This window comes from Leopardus geoffroyi, chromosome A1, assembly GCF_018350155.1.
Source record: "Leopardus geoffroyi isolate Oge1 chromosome A1, O.geoffroyi_Oge1_pat1.0, whole genome shotgun sequence".
NCBI lineage: Eukaryota > Metazoa > Chordata > Mammalia > Carnivora > Felidae > Leopardus > Leopardus geoffroyi.
In genome coordinates, this window is record NC_059326.1 from 36,062,860 (window position 1) to 36,084,583 (window position 21,724).

At 38.1% G+C, this 21,724-nt stretch overlaps 1 protein-coding gene across 6 annotated transcripts in view; it reads right to left on the minus strand.

Annotated features, from left to right (window-relative positions):
* Positions 1-21,724, minus strand: part of DIAPH3 (diaphanous related formin 3) — a 510,352-nt gene that overhangs the window by 312,124 nt on the left and 176,504 nt on the right. For all 6 annotated transcript variants that reach the window (XM_045478449.1, XM_045478422.1, XM_045478414.1 and 3 more), the window contains 3 exons: positions 18,615-18,719; positions 15,066-15,374; positions 14,201-14,315 (listed from right to left, as the gene is read on the minus strand). In XM_045478449.1, coding sequence (XP_045334405.1) covers positions 14,201-14,315; positions 15,066-15,374; positions 18,615-18,719 — 529 coding nt within the window. The remainder of the gene's footprint in view (positions 1-14,200; positions 14,316-15,065; positions 15,375-18,614; positions 18,720-21,724) is intronic.

Here is a 21,724-nt window from a genome sequence, read left to right on the forward strand (position 1 = left end):
CTCTTTCTTCCTCCTTATATAGATTGTTGCTGCTAAACCAAGCAAGAAAGGTAAATCGTTTTAGCATCTAGATTCTGAATCTATCCCCCCTCTCAATCACCTTCATTTTTTTTTCTTTTTTTCTTTTTTTTTTTTTTACCCAATTTACAAAAGAGCTTGTTATTCACTCAGAGCAAAGTCATCAGTGGCAGAGTTAATTGGAATATTGATCACTTAAATATTTCTGCTCTTGGGGCGCCTGGGTGGCTCAGTTGGTTGACTTCAGCTCAGGTCATGATGTCACAGTTCGTGGGTTCAGGCCCCACGCTGGGATCTGTGCTGACAGCTTAGCCTGGAGCCTGCTTCAGATTCTGTGTCTCCCTCTCTCTCTACCCCTCCCCCCTCAGGCTTTTGTCTGTCTCTCAAAAATAAATAAATGTTAAAAAAAATTTAAAAAAAAAATTCTTCTCTCCATCCAAAAAAAATGGCGGGGGGGGGGGGAAGCTTGCTGGAGGACGATGAAATTACTGTATTTCAGCTTAAAGGAATGAAAAACCATTCACTTATTCAGCAAACATTAATCCACTGTCCATTACATGTTAGGCATTCTGCTAGGTGCTAGTGATACATCAGTAAAGGAAAACAAAGATCTCTCCCCTAAAGGAGTTAAATTCCAGTGGGGGCAAAGAAAGAAAAAGACAAACATATGCTTAGTAAATAAGTAATAATATGTTAGAAATTGATAAATGACTTAAAGAAAAAAAAAAGTAGCAAGAATCAGCATGGGGGGCGGATAGAGCCCTTGGAAAATGTGCCAGCACTAAGTTGGAAAGCAAGTGCAGCAATCTTACCCAGAAGGTGATATTGGAGTCAAGACTCAAAAATGGTAAGGGACTTCATCTTTCTTCCTCCATGCAGGAAGGGGTCCAAGACAGGGTACCTCTGGGGTATACCACGGGGGCTCCACTTATACCAGTGTGGCTTCAGCAAAAGGACAAAGGAGAAGGGAGTAGGAGATGAAGTGAGAGAGCAGAGCAGCAGGAAACCCAAGGGTTTCCAGAGGCTTTGGCACTCTCCCAGCAAGAGAGAAAGGGTTCAACCCTGTGAAAGCAGAAAGGCAGAAGCCAGGGGCAGAATCCAGGCAAGCTCTCCAAAGCCTAAGCTGGTGGAAGACATAACTGTCAACAAGGCAGCAGCAGTTCCCAGGGGGGATTTGCCTAGAAAATGAAGTACAGGTAGAAAGTGCAAATTAAAACATTCACAGTAAGTGATGAAGATACAGGGAGAGGCAATGAAACGCATGGCCAAACTTGGTGAAAAAATAGACCACAGTTACTGAGGCATAGTGTATATAACAGAGAGAGAAACAAACAACAAAACAAAACAAAAACAAAAAGAATACAGCTAGAAACACAAGTGGGAACAGACTCCAAAAAGCTACCAAACTTTTCCGTTAGAAAAGTTTTTTTTTTTCTTTTTAATCCTTTAGAATGCGTGCACACAGGGGATAGGATAAATGTGATATTTGTAGGGGTGAAAATCCGAAGACAGTTGGCATTACTGTCTTAAAAAGAGGAAGAGAATGAAATGGTAATTACAGTATCCCAAGTTTAAAGGAACAAAAGAAGTCACTGTGCTTACACATGCAGGTAGTCAGGGTTCCTGATAACAAGGTCATTTCCATACCAATGCTAGTGGACTCCCATTGGCACTCCCTCCCTCCTTCCCTCTCCACTCTAAACAGGAGAGAGGGGAAAGAAACCCGGGTATGTATCAGAAGAAGTGACTTCTTGACTTCCAGCTCCTTTCTAAGGAGGCCACCCTGAGGGCCAGATTTTTAACTTCTCTGAACCTCAACCTCTACCCGTTAAAGTGGGATGAAGCCTAAATCTTGCAATGTAAGGACCCGGCATAGTTACTGGCGCCAAGCAGGCACTCATTTTCCCCTTTACGGTTCAAGTCAGCTCCTTTCTCTCATTGCTTGAACTTCCAACAGCTGTTCTAGACTTCTTACAACCCTAATATAATCGAGAATTAACGAGAAATTTTAATTTACTGAGGTTGTAAGTTATGCTTATTCATCAAGAACACATTCACAAAAATAGGTTTTTTGATAAAGCATACCTCAGAGATCCAAAAATGGGCATAGGATGATCCTATCAGTTGCCTTCTCTGTATGCAACAATCTTTCAGATTAAAAAAGATGGTAAAGGGGCGCCTGGGTGGCGCAGTCGGTTAAGCGTCCGACTTCAGCCAGGTCACGATCTCGCGGTCCGTGAGTTCGAGCCCCGCATCAGGCTCTGGGCTGATGGCTCAGAGCCTGGAGCCTGTTTCCGATTCTGTGTCTCCCTCTCTCTCTGCCCCTCCCCCGTTCATGCTCTGTCTCTCTCTGTCCCAAAAATAAATAAACGTTGAAAAAAATAAAAAAGATGGTCAAAAGTGAAGTAGCAATCCAGTGTTTATCAATTTCAGATTACCAGGTTTACAAAATATTCTTTCATAAACATATAACTTTATCACACACACACACATATAGAAAATTCTATTACAAAAGTATTGTCACCACACTGACATTGGCACAGACTGCTGTTTTCCTTGCTATCGGCACTGACAACACAGCTGAATCTACTAAAACAGATAATGGAAATACAAATGATTGGTCAGTATGAAAAGGTCAGATTCATTTTGACATGGATAGGCAAGATTTGAAATGAAGCACAACAAGACTTGAGAAAATTCAGTATTATTCAGAAAAAGTCTAATTTTAAAACAGGAAAATGTAACATCTCCAAACACTAATATCCCTCATTTAAAAACAAACACAGTTATTCCATTGGCTACTTCAACTCTTCAGGGTTAAATCTTCTGCTGTGGTAGCAGAGAGCCAAACTGTCCCACTGTGACCTGTGAAACCCTGAAAAATAATTGGTTCTCTAATTGAAAAAGAAAAGAAGATTAAAGAAGGAAGAAGAGCTCTGCTTCAGGAAGAACGAGGCTAAGGCAGTATCATGATAGAAGAGTAGACTGGCAAATGACTAAGAGCCAACAATTAAATTAAAATAAATTGCTTATTTTGTGGGCAATGGGTTGCATTAGATCTTTCTGATAAATGGGATTTCCTCAGTGATGAAATTTTTCCAATTAAAATAAACTTTTTATATATTGTGTTTTAAATTGCCCAGTGAAACATGCAATTATAATAACATTTTCCAGGTTGTAATGAAATTACATGTTCATATCCGTTTATAGGTGCTTATTAGGTCGGAGTAATACTGGACCACAAAAACGTGCCTCTTCCCAAAGTCCCTATCACAAAATATAAATATTTATTCCGCTAAAATATATTGTGAAAATCATACAACAAGAGTAGCAATCCGTATTTTAGAATATAACTAATCTTTGGGGAGCCTGGCTGGCTCCATTGGCAAACTATACAACTCTTGATCTTAGAGTTGTGAGTTTGAGCCCCACACTGGGTATAAAGATTACTAAAATAAATAAAACTTAAAATATAACTAAACTTCAAAGTACAGAAATTAGTGTTCAACAGAAGTGTAGAAAGTTATCTCCCAAAAGTTAATAATGTATAAAACATAAAACACTTTTTTCTAAATTAGAACCAGTCTTTCTTTCTTTCTTAAAATGCATAGTAATAAATCAGCATAAAGAACCAATTTGTTTTTAAATGCCAGTGGTTCTTTACTATAGGTTTTTGGATGGTGTTTCTGGGTTGAAAAAAAAATTATATAAAGTAAAAACATATATACAGAATTTAATAATTTCCTAGGAAAAAAATGAAATCTATAGCGTACATTACAAACTAGAAAATGCATAGTAGATTGTGATACCTGTTGCACATTAATTATAGTATATTTGACTAAAGAAAGGAAAAAAAATATTTTCTAGTACTTAGTACATGATGTAAGGATTTTTCCTAAAACTCCACAAAGGCACTTAGTCATGGTAACAAAAACATATCTTAATGTAATTAGTAAAGATCCAAAGCTCAATAACATTTAATGAACAGAACAAATGATGTATGTCAAAATGCCCCAGAACCCTAAAACGGCATTCCTGTAAAAAGAACAGAGCTAAAGAAGACGGACATAATTTTAGTGAGTGGAATTAACCGGGCCAAGTGCCCTGTGAAATGTTGCAATGTTATGATAACCAACTAATTTTGGCACCCCATCCTCCTCTGTCAAAGATAACCGTGTTCTAATCCCTAGCACTGTGAATATGCTACCTTACTTGGAAAAAGGAACTTTGCAGATGTGATTAAGGTCGGAGACAGAAAGGCTGGGACATTAGCGTGATTAGCCAGGTGTACCCAATTTAATCACATGGTTCTTCAAGAACCTTTCCTAGCACAGGTCAGAGCCTGAGAAGGATGCAGTCAAGGAAACCAGTGAGAGATGGACCCTGAGGACTTCCCTTGCTGTGGCCAGCTGTGAAGACTGGAGGAAGGGGGCTACAAGCTGAAGAAAGTGGGCAGCTCTCGAAGCTGGAAAAGGCAAGGAATGGACAGGTCCCCCCTAGAGCCCCCAGAATGTAGCCCTGTTGGCACTTTGATTTTAGCACAGTGAGACCATGATGGACTTCCCACGGAAATGTAAAACAGTAAATGTGCATTAAGTTGCCAAATTCCAGGAATTTGTTACAGCAGCAATAGAAAATTACTACAAAACTCCACTTGTGAGCATAATGATCCCTCCTGCCCTCGTTAACTAAGCTATGCTGAAAATAGAAGGAAAGCTAAGAAAATGGAGAAGCTAATCCTGAGTCTGGACATCACTGGGATGCTGAATTGACCAAATCTAAGACAGCCAACCACCAGACTTCTGGTCGAAATCACTTTTAGCTGGGTACTGTTTCTTGCAGGCAAACTTCCTCACAGAGTCACCAGAAAAGATTAATTTATATACACTAATACAGCATGTAAAATTCCAAGGTGATCTTCCAGACTTAGATTTGGGGGATGTAAGTCATTCCAAAATAAATACTTCTCATTTCAGGAGTTTCACTCCCCCCACCCCCCATCAATTATTTGACAAGCTATGAGAAAAGCAGAAATACCAACATTCCTTTTTTAATTAAGTTACAAAGACATTTCTATGTGTTTCCTTAATTAGTCACCACTTCAGAAAACAAGAATTGGGCTAAACCACATGAAGTTCTTGATATGTCAAAATAGTAGAATTTCAACATTTGTATGTGGTTCACCTAAATAATTCTTTTAGCTTGCACCATACAGCACACACACACACACACACACACACACACGAAAACAACCCACTCCTGAAAAATTCTCACTCCTCTGAACCCTCTGCTAGCACTCTATGAAAATAAGAAAATTAACAGTTATCACCCTTCCTGCAAGCCCCAGGGAGAATTTAGCCATGAGCTTTAGTTGGCTCTTGTATTTGCCTATCAACGAAAGGTTCCCTACGCCTTAATGCATCCCAGTTCTGTAATTACATTAAGCCATACATAACATCCTCACTAATCTTTGAAACTGTAAATAACTGTCAAAAATAATCATGAATAATTAACAAGAACTAGTCAGATTTTATAAAGTACGGACTGAGTTTTTCAACTTCACTCTCAAGTCATTAGCTCAATGCTCAAAAACTGAATCACACCAAGTTAAAAGTTAAAGTTCTCAGTTTTTAAATTTCATAAAATCACAAAAATTGGCTCAGCTCCATTAATGACTTGTAAACTGAAAATAAAAACAAAAAATCATGGAAAAGCTCAGGAAAAAAAATAAGAAAAAAGACAAACCAGTCTTCATTCCTGGTTCAACAGATCTCTCTTCTTCTCTAGGAACTTAATAAAGCATTTGACAGTTAAGACATACACAAAGATGAAAGAAATAGGATGTACAAAATCATCTATTACTATTTCTAAAACTGATGGCACAGATCAGTATTACAGAAATCTTAAGTGGCTACTAACATAGGTCAGTTAACACAGCAGTTCAATGGTTTGAAAGGCTTCATTTGCAAGTGGGGCTAAAGCTGGCCAGCTCATATGCAAGATTCACACAAGGTACACAAAATTTTGCAAGTGGAAACAAGCCTGCATTCTCAAAATTTAAGTTCAGCTAACAATTCCTGAACGACGACAATGAGCCAGGCATTGCAAAAGATGCTTTAAAAACTTTATTATCTAATCCTCACAATAACCTTGTGAGATGGGTATCTTCTCCCCCATTTTATAAAGAACTACAGCTGCAAAAGCCGGGGTCACACGCTTGTGGGGGGTACTCCACGGTCCCTCTCCCCTCCTGTACACGCCACAGCATGGCGTTAGTATTTACAGCTCAAATACTTACAGAAGTGAATAGAGGGACCAAATGATGAAAGATGGTCTTAATAAAAAATGGCAAGTTTTTAAAGCCTTTAATATAAATTGTGGGATGAGGGTGAACTGCTGGGGGGCAGCAGTAAGGTGGCGGGAGATGAGAGGGAAATTATTTTAAATCAAAGAAGAGCACTTTAAATAAAACATAATAGGATTTCTTTTAATCAGAGAAGCAGCATGGCATAGCTCAGATCTGTATTCCATTCAGAGTGGCAGCTCCTTTTAGCTCAACTTCACATGAAGAGTGTAACTTTTTCTTACATATAACACATATACAATATTTGCCTTGGTTCTTCCACAGGATTGTTTTGGGGAACAAATAAAATGATAGGAGATAAACACAACTGCTAAAAAAACAAAACAAAACAAAACAAAAAGACATTATCAACACTGTTGTTTTATTATTGTCTAATTAGGGGGTTTTGTACTTGTGCCAGATTCGACATATGCTTTTATTAACAAATGTATTTCAGTAGTCTGTTAAAAAAGTGGATCCAAAAACAGACGACCTAATGTTCCAGTCACAGTAAAAAGGTATTCCTAGTTAAGTATCTCATGACAAATCATGTAGTGGCCCCTTGAATTAAAACAAAATAAAACTAAGCAAGCAAACAAAAATGTGCATATATGTGAACAGGCAGCAGTCAAGGCCAGGCCGAGGCTCCTGACCTTCGCCTCATGCCCAGCACTGCACAAGGCAGAAAGGCTACAGCAGGCTTCATAACCTTTGTTGCCATGGACCCCACCGGCAGTCAGAGGGATAGACAGCTTCTCAGAAAATTCTTAAGTGCAGAAAAGATAATACATAGCATTTCAGAGGAAGCAAATGATACTCAAATGCAGCTACCAAAATGCATTAAATACCAGTCTGTGACTAGCAAAATACATGCATGGCAGCCATGGACGTGCACTGCTAAGATCTCCCTTTAGGAAAAATGTCCCCCCTCACTTGCAAGGAGTGCACGTGGCTGGTCAGGTCCAAGCTGTCACCACCCTCAGGATGCTCCTGAGTCCCAAGTCCAGGCCACCACACCATTCCTGGGCAGCTCCCAGCTGATGGCTGAGCACAGCAGGAGCGCTGGGCCTGGCTACCGGGGCCCATCCCAGGACTTCCCTAACAGATCCTCTGTTCCAGAGCTTCCCCCCGCCCCCCCCCCCCCCCACCCACACACATTAGGGTGGCTGAGAATGTGTCCTATGACATCAGGGCCTGAGGTTCTTCCTACCCGGTCCTGCTTCCCCCACCTTGTACCTTTCACACGCGTTACCCACCGCACACCCCCTAAAAATGCCTGCACCCCAACATCTCAGCATCGGCTTTTGGAGGACCCAACTGACAAAATCCATTTCTTAATTAATGTCCTGAATAACAAGATCTAGCTGCAGGTCTCACAACCACCCAAATTTTGAAGTAGTGATGAGTTTCAGTGATATTTAACGTATCTGAAATAATTCTGATGGGATATAAAAAGTATACATAATCTTCACAGGTAGAAATGGTTTAGGTGCATGTTTGTTGCCTATATTTATAAATGAAGGAAAAGCTAAATTTCAGTTACAGGTAAGTGAAAGTAATATTCTGCTTTGTTTGTTTTTATTCAAGTTCAAAGACCCAAGTTAATCCAAGTTAAGAACTCCTGGACTAGAGCGTGTCTGACTCAGAAATAGCCATCCTTTTAAGACACAGACAAGTACTTAGACGAGGGAGGGATGTGTTTCTAACCTGGTGGGTTCCTCAGATGCCAAGACATGTGTGAATGCTTGAGTTAAATGCACAACATGGTACAAGTCCTAACCTGTGACTAAATGATTTAACCTTGAAGGACAAAAGACACCCAGCTTTACCTAAACACAAATCTATAACTACCTCAAAACCTAACTTTAGAAATTCAAGATTAAAAAAGTTATTTGCATAAAGGTTCTTTTTTTGCCTATTACAAAAGAAGTTACTATCTTCTTTATTTATTATCCAGCTTCCAGAGCATATAATCCAGAAAGAAGCCTCCTCCCTCTCCTATGACTCTCCTACCATGACCCCACGCTCTTCTTGTGCTACAGGGATGGCATCATTGCAATACTAACTGCATGTAATCCTATTTCTTCTGAGCCTGGCAAGTGTATGTGAAGGTGGGCCTGAGGGACACTGAGGAGTGGGGCAGAGGGAGAGAAGAGGGTCAGTGACCAGCCAGGTGTATAAATATATTAAGATTCAAAGAGTGCATTCAGAAAGATGAGTCTCATTTATATTTTCAGGTGAATAATACTGCATGCTAATTATGAGTGGGAGCCTTGACGGCTGCTAGAACATAATGCAGACAAGACAAAAAATAACTGCCTGAAATGGGGCAATGTACTTTGAACAACCACAGGGCAAAAAGAGATTCCCTGGTAAACAGGGGTAAGAAGATACAGGAAACGAAAGAGAAATCTTGAGACAGAAAAAAATGTGTGAGGACCATAAAACATCTTACAATGTTGTCAAGGGAGGACAGCTACAGGTGCACCACTGAAAACTCCAAGAATTAAAAAACCAAAGTGACCTTGTAATCTACAAGGAACACAGTTTACCCCCATCTACCACTCGTCCAGGGACTCCTGGTGAATCCAAATGCTCCCCAGTATCATCCCTCTCTCCACTGTTAGAAGGAAAAGAAAGAGGGGGGAAAAGTGGAGAGGAGCTATGTTTAGGGGCACTCCAACCCCTGCACACACGTCTAAGCTTCCTCCCTTTTTGTTTATAGCAGTTGTACAATATACAAGAAATGTGCCCAGTTACAGGCACTTTTAGAATTCCCATCACACCGTGCCAAAGATACATGGTATAACTAAGCATGTAACTGAAGCATTCTGGGACTTGAAAGTCGCCTGTAGCTCCAGGCTAATAAACAAACCTACTCTCTTCAGCCCTTTTCTCTAAGTTCTGTTTCTTTAAACCTTTCAGAATAAATTTCTGTTTCTTCCGCAACCCAACACAAAATACAAATAATTGGTAACAAAAAGATACTTTCTAAGGGTGAAACAAGACATTCCTGACAGGCCCTATCATTTCCTTAAGTCTTTAGTTCTTTTCAGATTCAGACACAGACAAGAACCAAAGGATAAATCCCTAGGGAAATATTTAATTCATCACTGATTTCCTCCTCCATCTTTCCAAACAAGTGTTTGTCAAATGTCTTTTCAGAAACCTTTAAGATATGGTGCATTCGTCATCTCTTTATTAACACACATTCATGAAAAACATTTCTCTACTATAAATTATATTATTCATCTTAATGTAGGTAGTTTAGGATTTTTTTAATACACTTTTTTTCAGACAGAGGAATAAATTGTGTTTCAAATACAAAGCGACATCCTGAACACAGCCACGTCCCTGAGATAATCCATGGTTTATCACTCCCTACCCCAATACTTTGTCCACTGAACAATGATGTCAGAAATCTTGGCTTGATTTGTTTGTAAGTACATAATCCATTAACTGTTTCCATATGCCGTAACTGCTCAGTTGATAAATTATTTCTAAACCAGTTTATTGGCCCTATCTGGCAAATATGATACACCTGTTCTAAAATGTGATTACTTCAGAAAGCTAACAATTGTGGAATCACATTTTTATCATAAATCAGTCTAAGTGAATTAGACTATTCATATACTTTCAGAAAACCCTTTAATCCCTATTAACAGTTTGTGAATAATGAAAGTAATTAATATTAATTTTAGTTGATAAATCCAACACCAATAACCTGTTAGTATACTTTAATCCATTTTCCAACAGCCTGTAAAAATTAACCAGCAGATGCTTCCAATCTGGTAAAAAAAATACACAGATCATTAGCATTATTTTGATGATACCAAATGTTCAATATATGAATATTGTGATTAAACCTCAAAGAGATATATAAACACTTTTCTTTTATAATCTTGTTAAGTCTTAACAGGAGCCCAAGACAGTAAAACATGGCAATCCTCCTTTCTGAATCAAAAATCAGCATCTGTTGTCCCACTCCTCATTCTTGTGCTTCAACTTGACTGAGAGCTTGATGGAGTTTCACTGGGGTTGAGAAAACAACACGTGGACGTGCACACAACTGCTTTCTCTCTACAGCGTCCCCAGTGCCAAACACAAGGCCTAACATACAGTGCACACCCAATAAATATTGGCTGCCTTGAACAGTGACAGCCAAACACAGGAGAAAGGAATGAGGGAGAATGAGAAAAAGAAAAATACGGCCAGGAAAAATGCCTACATGTTATTTTCAGGAGAATTTAAAATATGGAAAGCTGAGATGTAACTCAAAAATTTAGACAGGTTAGAACTGAGAAAGGCAAGGAAACCAAAGCGATACTTGATAGCCAAATAAAGGAATCAAAGAAAAAAATGATACAACGGGATCAAGGAAACATACTGATTTCGTAGGAAGAGGCTGAGTTTCCTGTACTCCTTAAGACAGGACACGGGCACTTTCCTAATAAAGCAATGTCTAGACGTAACAGGGAAGTTAGTTTAAAATACAAATTTAACTGGGAGGGAAAAAAAGATATAATAAAGAATAACATGAGTAAAGACGAAATATCCAAGCTCATGCCTAGAATACCTTGCTATGTCTACCAGCAAGTGGGGCAGGGTGGTATTCTGGGGACTTAGCATCGTTGGGCAGGAGAAAAATCTCAGCAGAGATGTGGTCATGATTTAAACAAGGTCACATGAAGACGGCCCAGCTCAGGGAGTGGTACAACCACAGGTGCTCCACTGGTATTGTTAGGCCCTCTTCCTTTTCCAACTTTCAGGGTATAAGACCACTAAAACCCAATCATCTTAACTTCAAAGTCAGTAAAACCCAAAGCAGTGTCTTCCATAAGGGGCGGGGGCGACATAATAACAAAAAATACAGAGTATGTGATTAGAATAGGTAGAATTAGAGGGTAAATTATGAAATTCAGTTCCTTTTTTTTCTTTCCACCTATTTCAAATGTTTAGGGGACACCAATGATTGGCCTTTACCATTTTAAATTCCTGGGATGGAACATCCACCTTTGTAATCAGAGAAATAGCTCTGGGTTTTTTGTTTATATAATAAATTTCTACCCCTCCTCCCCATTTCCCCCACCCCCATCTCTGGCAACCACCATTCTGTTCTATCTATGAGCTTGGTTTGCTTTTTTCATTGTTTTGGATTCCACATATAAGAGAAATCATACAAGGATTTGTCTTTCCCCACCTGATTTATTTCACTTAGCATAATGACCTAGAGGTCCATCCATATTGTCACAAAATGCCCTGGTTCTTAGACAAAAGAATTACTGCAATGAAAAACAGATACATTATTTCCCTAAAAACCCAGTAATGGGAATCCTGTGTCCTTCCCTTCCAAGTCCTGACAAGAACCAATGATGGAAAACCAACCAGGAGGCGATGCCTCTACCTCCCCCTGCTGGCTAGGGAGCAGAGAGTCACTGTATCGCCACCATGGACTGAATAATTCGTGACTAGGTTCAATTTTGAATTCTGCAGAAATTAAAAACTGGAGTTAAAGTAACCTTTGGAGTCATGGGAGAAAGGAGAAAGGCAGAAGTGAAGATTTGGACCTACTGCCTCAGTGGCCAGGCCACAAATAAAGAGACAAGGAGCAACGTGTCCACTCCACCACCACCCCTTGGTCTCCGGTAAGCTTTTCAGATACCTTCCTCTTGCCTTCCTTTCTGATCTTCTCTACAAAGTATCTATAGGAAATCCTGCTTTTCTGAAAGCAGCAATTTTGTTTTCCAATAAAATACTTAACTACTGGTAATGCTAAAATGTATTCTTAAGGCTCCCTGAATAATGTTTTCCAGGAATTATTCTTTAAAATCCAGATCAAAAAATAGTCACCTTCACAGCTTGTTTCCTATTGGCATTGTGAAAGGTTGGCATTGCCCAGGATGACAACCTCGGGCATCCCCATCTTTTCTGATCACCATAGAGGTATCATCCACTGTCACAGAAGAAAGAAGGTAGCAGTTGAGCTGAGACAAGAGAAGTCGTGGGCCTCTGCCAGTCTGTAAGTCAAATGAGAGACTCTGGACAGAGGGGACGGCACGTACAAATGCAGAGACAGATAGAAGTACGGAATACTCAGACAAGGATCACCATTTCCTCACCTTAAACTTCATAACTAATACTTGATTGAGCAAATACATTGTTGTTTTTTTTCAACCTTGAATCTCAAGGCTAAAGTTAGATGACTTAAGAATTTTTTAAAGGTCCAATTATTTCATTTAGGGCTAACACTACAGCTAAATTAAAGACATGCTAACAAGTTTCCCTTTTGAGCCTCATTAATTAAGAAAGTAATCAGAGTAAAGAGGAAAAAAAAAGAGAGAGACAGTAGCTGGATGGCAGTATTACTTAAATAGCTTTAAGGTACAACCGTTTGTACCCTACTAGGAAAGCAAAGGGAAAACTAATCAATTCCAGATTATGAAATCTGAAATTCTGAAGTGTTTTACATGTAAATACACATTTTAACTGCCATATATTTTCCTTGATTGCCTGAAGAGTGTACTAATCTTATTCAAAGAAAATTTTCATTCTCCATAATCAAAAGGTAAAATTAAGATCTGCTTACTTCACAAGTTTTCCTAGGATAAGCTTGCTGAGAAAATTCCCCCTGTTTTCAAAGATCAAAATATATCATTTTTACTATTTTAGTCACGAACAGTGCCCAAAAATATCTGCTGAAGGCTTTGGATTTAGCACAAATTCTGGAAAGCCACCTTAATTTACAATTACCTTTTAGAGTTCTAACTTACTTTTTAGAAAGAGATTCTAATTTACAGTTATATTTTACTAAGCATTTCAAAGGAATGCAAATGATTTGGGGTGGGAGGGGTATCTGCCAAAATCCTTTCATTGCTGCGACTGTCAAGTTAAATCAGATACACAGCATATCGCCTAATACGTAGTAGGTATTTTAAGAAGTTAATTCTTCCCTGTATATAGCAACCCTTCCCATCTCCAGCTGGAGTAAAATCTCTCTTCTACAGCTCTCTGTGTTCAATGAGCCCAGGGTTGTAAGTGGCATAGGTCTATGGTGAAAAGGGTTCCTTCCTGAAAATTAAAATGTAATCACTGATCCAAGTAGCTTGTAACATAGACCTAAAATGTAAGAATTACATAACTTAAAAATTAACCTACTAGCTTAAGTCAATATCAACCCTGAAACATATACAGTAGAAACCCAATTTTCAGATAAGAACAATGTTTGAATAAAATTATTTAAAAATATTCATCATCATCACACCAAGCAGGTAAAAGCTATCACGAAACAATTCGGAAATGAACACTAATTGCTTTTAATAAAAAGTTCATATAACCTACTCATGTATTTCTATTTTAAGCTTTCAAGGTACTCTATAAATTTGGTATTTCTATCCCATGTGACTCATACAAATTATTGTGACTGTCATAGTAATATTAAAGGGTGGTAAAGTGCTGGCTAGAAGAAGGCTCACATTCTGTTTGTTTTTCTATTTCCCATTGACTCAAAGGAATTCTCATGCCAAAGTTCTCTCTGAAAATATCCTCCTTTATGAAAACCCAATTAAGAACATCTTCAAAAAAGATATCATACCAAAAATTTGACGAAGTTATATATTAACCACTTGCATTTTCAAGACTGCTTATCCTATACTCACAACAAAATTGGTATTTTAAAATTTTTTCCCATTAATTTATTTACCCACTAATGAAGTAAAAATATCACATATAGGACTCTTCAAACAATGCTCTGTAAAAGTTAATACAGAAAAAGTGGCAATGTTAACATATTAAAATAAACATGATATTAAAATAAGCAAATAAGCATGATGTTCAACTTACCTTTTTGTTGGCAACAAAACGTATTCTCAAGTTTACAAAGCAAATCCACATTTTCATACTTATTTTCATTTGCTTTAATCCAGAAACAGTTTTCAGTCATTTCATGAGGTCTGATCTGCAATCAGAGAGATAGATTCATAAATAGTTGGGTGTTTCATCTGTCCCCGCACAATCACTACGTTCAGACCCAATGTCCCATAGCTGCCAGCAGATGTTTATGAAGTAATCCCTTAATATTTTTCCCCAAAGTGCGTGCAATAAAATACAAGTTCCTCCGGAAGCTAAGGTTTTATTAAAAAAAAAAAAAAAAGTTTCCACTATCAGATGGTTGATGGTTTGAAGCAGAGTGAAATAAAACTTGTTCTTTCTTAATTATACCTCTCAGGGTCTTGAATACGGCTCATGTGCACGGCAATAATTCAAGTGCAGGATATATCACACATCATTTCCCAAGGTTATGTGACCATGAAACCATCTATCTCCAGGATTCAGGATTTCTGTGTCCTAATTACCAACTTTTGACAACATGTATTAATTTTTCCAATGGCTATCAACATAGATAAGTTCATACGAACACTAACTTATTTTTGTTCTTGTGAGAAACACTTCATGTTCAATGATGATAATGCTGAATTATCAGCTTAATCACAAACCAAATCCCATTGTAACAACCATCAACTCTCACCAAATTTCTAAACCAGAAAGCCTCAGTCGAGAGAAAAGGGCTTTGTTTCAATACTTTTATTTAATTCAAATAACGCTTATCTATTGAATGACACTCTGATTAGGATTTCCACTAGAAATTAAATATACAGTTAAATTTTTATCTAGGCGACAGTGTGTCTCTTCCATTTATTTGTTTTACCTTTAACCAATTCAATCTTCTCATGCTGGTTTCGGGCTTAAATTCTTTCTTTGGTTTTAACCCAAAAGGTAGGGTTGGTGGAGGAGGAGAGTTTCGCCCACTGAGAAATCCCAGGGGAGGCGGTGGAGGCACAGGACCACCAAAGGGCAAGGGCATTCCTGGAAGGGGAGGAGGGGGTGGGGGAGGAGGGGGAGGAGGCACTCCTCCACAGGAGGGTGGCGGCAGGGAAGGAGCAAGTGCTGGGAGGCCAGATCCATTTTCCTCTGCCAGTGGCGAAGAGTTACTTGTATCGGCAGGCAAGGCACCAAACTAGAGGGGAAGGGAAAAAAAGAAAAGAAATATGACTAAAAACATCTACCAAACATGTCAAAGTACACTTGCCTCAAAAATTATTTTACACCAAAGACAATTCAGGATGAGCAATTTCACATGGCTTGACCTAAAAAAACACAATCCCAATAGTTTTTTTCTTTTTCCAATTCAAGAATTTAGCTTTTGTTTTCATAGAAGTGTAATTGCCAGAAATATTATTTCCTATTTTGGTAGTTATGGCCATCCAGGTGGAGATGTCCTGGGAGGAAATGGGTATGTGGGTCTAGAAGATTTGAAACAGCAGTTTCTAGGTGATAGTTCAACTCACTGAGAATAGGTAAGTTCACCCAGGGTATGTACAGAGCATGTAGGATAAGGTCTATGTACAGAATTCTATGGAATACTGGCATTTAAACGAGAAGCAAAACAAGAAGAAGAAGACCCAGAGAGACTTAAATAGCATTGTCACATCATGCCTTTATCTTGAGGAAAAAAAATCAGAAATTCCTAAGGACGACCTGCAGGGCACATCATGATCCTTGTGAACTGGCCTTTCAAGTGGCTGTCATGTACAATTTCACATATTTGCCAACCACATACCTCTCTCAGGGCCCTTGCACATGCAATCCCTTCTGCCTGGAACTTTCTTGGCATGTGGTTACCTCCTGTAGATCCTTTCAATCTTAGCTAGCAAGTCCTTTCCTCAAGAAAGCCTCATCTGACCACTCCTTTTACACAGATAGCACTTTGTGCTTCTCTTTGATTGCCATTATTATCAAAGTGTCAAATGCTTAAGAAATCATTAGCATTTATCTCACTGATACATTATAAGCTCCATGAGGGCAGTTACTAAGTCTGTATAATTTACTACTCTTTCCCAGCACCTAAAGCAGCAGCTGGCAAATGACAGCCATTGAAGAAATACATACATGTTGGATGAATGAATTAAAGATAAGAGAAAAAAACAGACAAGCGCAGGTTCATGAATCACAGTGAAGTGAAGACAGTGAGGGAGGGGGGATAACGGGCTATTCTACAGTATCAAATGTCACAAAAAAGCAAAGCAAAATCAGGAGAGAAAAAGGGCAAAATGTGGCCACTGGTCACTTCTGGCCTTATGTTTCAATGGCATGGTAAGAATATACACTTTTTGATTATTTTAAAGAAGATCTGAGTTAATGTTTTGTGATATGATTATTTTCCTATAATCACCGATTTCAATTCTCTCTCTCTCTCTCTCACACACACACACACACCTGCAAGTGGGGGCATTTAATAAACATTAATAAATCATTTTAAAAGTTTTATGGCACAATTATAAAAAATAGATCATGTATTAAAGCCTAAAGTTGACACATGAGATCAGCACAAAGAAAAAAGTGTTATAAAAGAAGCTGAAACCACAAATCAAAGAACATGTCTTAACAAAAACATTAATTATAAAGAAGAATCAATTCAGCATTATGCTGCATTGCCGTTAACATGGATAGTAGTGCCCTCTGAATGTTAAGGAGGTGTAGGTATTTTATACTCACATTCAATATACATGTTATAGTTAACTATTAATGCCTTAAAGATATGACTGCATTTCTCTTCTATACTAATTCCTTCGATGTAGCATGGTTGACTTAAATATATTGTTCATGAAGCCAGATTATCCTGTGATCAACCTGCTCACCATTATATCCCCAGCACCCGACAATACTTGGCTGTTACGTGAATAAAGGAATAAAATCACACAGAATATATTTTATTCAGACTCTTCATAATCAGTATAGCTTTGAGCAAAGCAAAGGATCTTAAGACAAATGATTAGATTTCATGAGAAATACACGACTAATCTCTCGGAAAAAGAAATACCCAGTTATTCTTCAAAAATTAACATGGCTGCCAATACTAAGTGTCTAAGCTGTTGGCTTGCTTCTGATAGCCATAAATAGTCACCTTGTCCACATTTTGAAAAAATATAGGAGATTGCTGGAGTTAATCTCATTTTAAAACAATTTATTCCCATCTTAATATAAAACACAGGCAGCAGTAACATGTCCAAAGATGGCAGATATTTTCTTGTTGTATAAACAGGAATTCTTTAGATTGGATTTACAAGTAATCCTTAAACTAGAAGAAATGAAAAAGAAATATTTTTAAAATTCATATTGGCCCAGACAAGGAGAAACTGGACCTAAGAATCTCAGCCATGGTCTATAACTCAATCTGAAATGTAAAACACAATCAAATGTTACTTTTTAGTATGAGAGACAAGGAGCCACACAGGAAAGAGGAAAAGTTTCAATAAATTGTACTTCCTTCTTAAACACTAAAGAAAGATCATTGAGAGTGATTTTCTTACAGATAAAAGCTTTTTTTTCCCCCTAAAATTGAACACTTAAGAGATAGCTATCTCTTAGGGTTTCTTCTTATAGCCTCCATAACAAAATTACCCACTAAGTATTTAAGAGAAAACAAAATAGCCAATAATATAGGAAATAGCATACCATATAGGAAATGGTACATCTGAGACTATTTCGATATAACCATAAATTAGGATGAATAGAAAATAGCAAAACTATACTTACTACTCATCATCCTATATGTAAATCTGCATGAAGAAATTTAGCTATGAATATTCTACCTCCTTACTGTCATCCATTTAAAACATGCAGATGATGTATTTCTTGCTATCTAAATGTTTTATGTGTAGAGGGTGTATGTGAGCTATCTGCTTCATAATCCAGATTTGCTCTCTTTTGTGTCATGTTTTAAATCTGTTTACTTTTGGAAATTGAAAAATTATCAGAAAATGTTCTCATTCAGCTAGAGGTTATCTTTCACCGCAAGGTACCCATAGGCTGAAGGTTTTGAAAAATAAATAGCTTGAGCAATAATTTCCTGTAGTGGGATAAAGATCAGTGATGAATGACAAATCTAAGAGTAAAAGTCTTTCTCACCCTTTATGATTACATATGAAACGTATGACGTTAGGAACAAAACCCACATGAAACATAAGGAAGAAGATTAATTAGTAAAAATTGATGACATTTTTAAAAATGCAACTAGAAAAAACAGTGGGAAAATAATTTTAATTTACAGAGCAAAAATATGTAGAAAAACAACACTATGAAAACATACAAGTGAAATTAAAGTTTAAACATTTTGAACTATGAAGCTGTGACATGACCTTTGCTTCCATAGTAAGCTTTCAATAGCCAAATTCAATCCAGGTAGATGGTATTTTACCTGTGACTTAAAAGCTTGTAACTCTGCTTGAAGTTCATTAATCTTTGCTTCTTTTTTCTGCAATTGAGCCTGAGTTTCTTGGTGGTCGGTAAACTCTTTTTCAAACTGCAAAGAAAGAAAGAAAAAAAAAAACAGGAGACAGAAAGATGGCAGTGAAAAGCGCTATTCTTCATAAAGAAATACGGTTCTAATGATCTAAAGACCCGTCAGTAGAACACAAACTTTTTATGAAAAAAGTGGTAGATTTTGCTAAGTCACCCAAAGCCTGTCCCTAGGTCCCTCTCTGGGTCCCACCAAAATCATTCAATTTGCAAGGGAGCAGACAAAGCCAGGGATGGAGTCTGTGACCTTCTCCTCTCAGGAGAGCAAACTCGCCCGGAGGTATCTGCCACCCTGACATTTTTCTTAAAAGTCCCTAAATATCATTGCAACTTTGTGTAAAATAATAGAGAGCAAAGCATTGTAGCGAGTTCCCAGACCCCTATTTGCAAAAACTTGTACTTGAACCTTATGATAGGAATTAAAAAGAATTCCATTTTAATATTTGCTATTACTATAGAACTCCATTTCGTAAATGCATCACTTCTCACGTCGTCATGAGAGTTAAGGGCCCTGATGCAGGCTCTAATCTTCAACAGCAATTTAAGAGAATAAAGTCTGTTATTTATCATTAATCTTTTGGAGATTAATCTTTGGGAGATTAATGATAAATTAATCTTTCAAAAACCCTGGTGCAATACCTTGTGGGAGAAAAGCAAACAGTAAAATTTGGTGAATCCAATGAGTTTTCTAATTTATACAGCCACTTATCACAAATTCCCACCCTGCCTTCAAATAGCTTCACCCTGCCATCATCATGACTGAAAACCTCTATCAGAGGTGAATTGCAATAGGGGATTGTCTCATACTGGAGAACATTTATTTCTTTTTAAAAAATGAAGAAAAAAAATCATGAAAAAAAAAAAATACTACCTCACATATGTAGCCTCTAGACTTTAAAGCACGGTCAGACCTCAATTAGGGAAAGTGCAAGAATGTAAAAAGCAACCGATGACAAAGAACACTTATTTATGAATCTTATTTTGTCCTTAACTCAAAAAGGTGGCAATCCAATCCCTTGTCGTACAGACAGTAAATTAAAAAAGTGAGATTAAAAGCCAGACCTTGTCTTCCAAGCCTGGGTTTAGATAAAACCGCAGCACCCTCCTACAAATTACATTCAGATAATGTTTTACAGGTATTTTCTTAAGACAGATTTTATTTTTTAGAACTGTTTTAGGCTTACAGCAAAATGAGTCAAAGTTTCAGAGATTTCTCATATGCCAACCCCCCCAGAGGGTTGCCTCCCCCATGATTTAGTGTCAGCATTTTTGCATTTCATGAATGCAATTTCATCATTGCATTCACACACGCAAAAACTCTGAAATAATAAACATTGTTGTAATTCCCATTTACAGGTTAAATAAATCTCACATTCAATCCTCGCACTCTAAACTTTGTACTTTTATAAAGAGAACAGAAACTACCGGGTAAAAAAAACAAATATCCCTCACTTCACCCATACCACACCAACATTACCACTCCTATTACTGCAGCTCCTCCAAAACCCCCCTACCATATAAGAATTTAAAAGACGCTAATCTTCCTTGACCCTCTTTTTGTCCTTACCCTGCGTCACCTAACTCTAATCTTATTCTTGCTTCAAAGTGCACTCCTTCAAAACATGTGCTTGGATCATACTCCCTTTTCTGGCCTTTTGAACTTCATTCACTTCATTATCCAACTTAGCCACCATCTTTCATTCTAAAAACTATGGCTTGCCAAATTCCAAAGCCCCCGGACTTCTCCGGGCCTCCTCTTACTTGATCTAATACCTGTACTATTCAATGGTGTAGCCTCTAGCCAACGTGGCTGCTAGAATGTAAATTTAAGTTAGCTAATATCAAAGTTAAAACTTCAGTTCCTCAGTCACAAGGGCACAACAGGCACAGGCTGAAGGCTAGCATGCTGAACACAGATCATCAAACACTGTCATCATTCCGTATCGAACGGGACTGCCCTACAGCATTAAATACTCACGAATATGCCTCTGTATTCATTCTCTCTTCCCCAGTGTGTTGTATTACAACCCACTCTTCTGGATCTCCTGCTTACTCCTTGGCTGTTCCTACCAATTTTTTTATAGGTTCCTATTCCTCAGTCCAACCGTCTACTATTGTCCTGTCCTAGGACTCTTCCTTTGCCCCTCTGATGGTCTCACTTCATATGCCTGGTAGAATGGTATCTTCCACACCCACACGTTTTAGTCCCCATTCATACACTGATGGCTTCCAAATCCCCATCACCAGCTCAGCTTCTCGTCTGAATTCCAGACTACTAATCAGTCCATAAACGTATTTTCAACTGCCCAATGAACATTCTTCAAGGCAACAAACAAAAACAGTATTTTTAAAACCAGTATTACCTTTCCCCTCTACAAACTTTTTTGAGTATCGCTGTTCTTTCTAAAGGATGGCTCAAAAAACATGACTCTTTTGCTTTTCAACTTACAGTGGCTACATCATTAACCTAATATCTAAGAACCTCCTGGGAGTTGGCCCCAAACTACCTACCTATTTCTCATTATACTGTAAGGAATATCATGCATCTGATGTGTTCCTCAAAGTAGCAGGTGTTAGAGATACAGAGTTAAATACAATATGGTCATCACTTTTAGTAAGTATAGTGTCTGGTGGCAAAGTAAAAGGAAAGTAACAATGCGAACGTATGAAAATTACCAGCAATGGAGAAATACACTGGAGGCATGGGAGTGATTACTGGAGAAGTGATAACTTGGCCCCAGGTTTGAAGAATTTGAGTAGTTAGCTGATAAGTGCAGCTGGCATTTCAAATAGAAGGTTTAGTGCAGTACACAAATGAAAACAACCACATGCAAGGGTCATAAAAGGAGGTAAGAAAACAAATTGCAAGAGATGAAGTTACAGATGTAGACAGGAATTAAACCATTTAAAGGAATTTTACAGTAAATTTGGGGACACCCACATGGCTCAGTCAGTTAAGCGTCCAACTCTTGGTTTCGGCTCAGGTCATGATCTTGCAGTTCGTGGGTT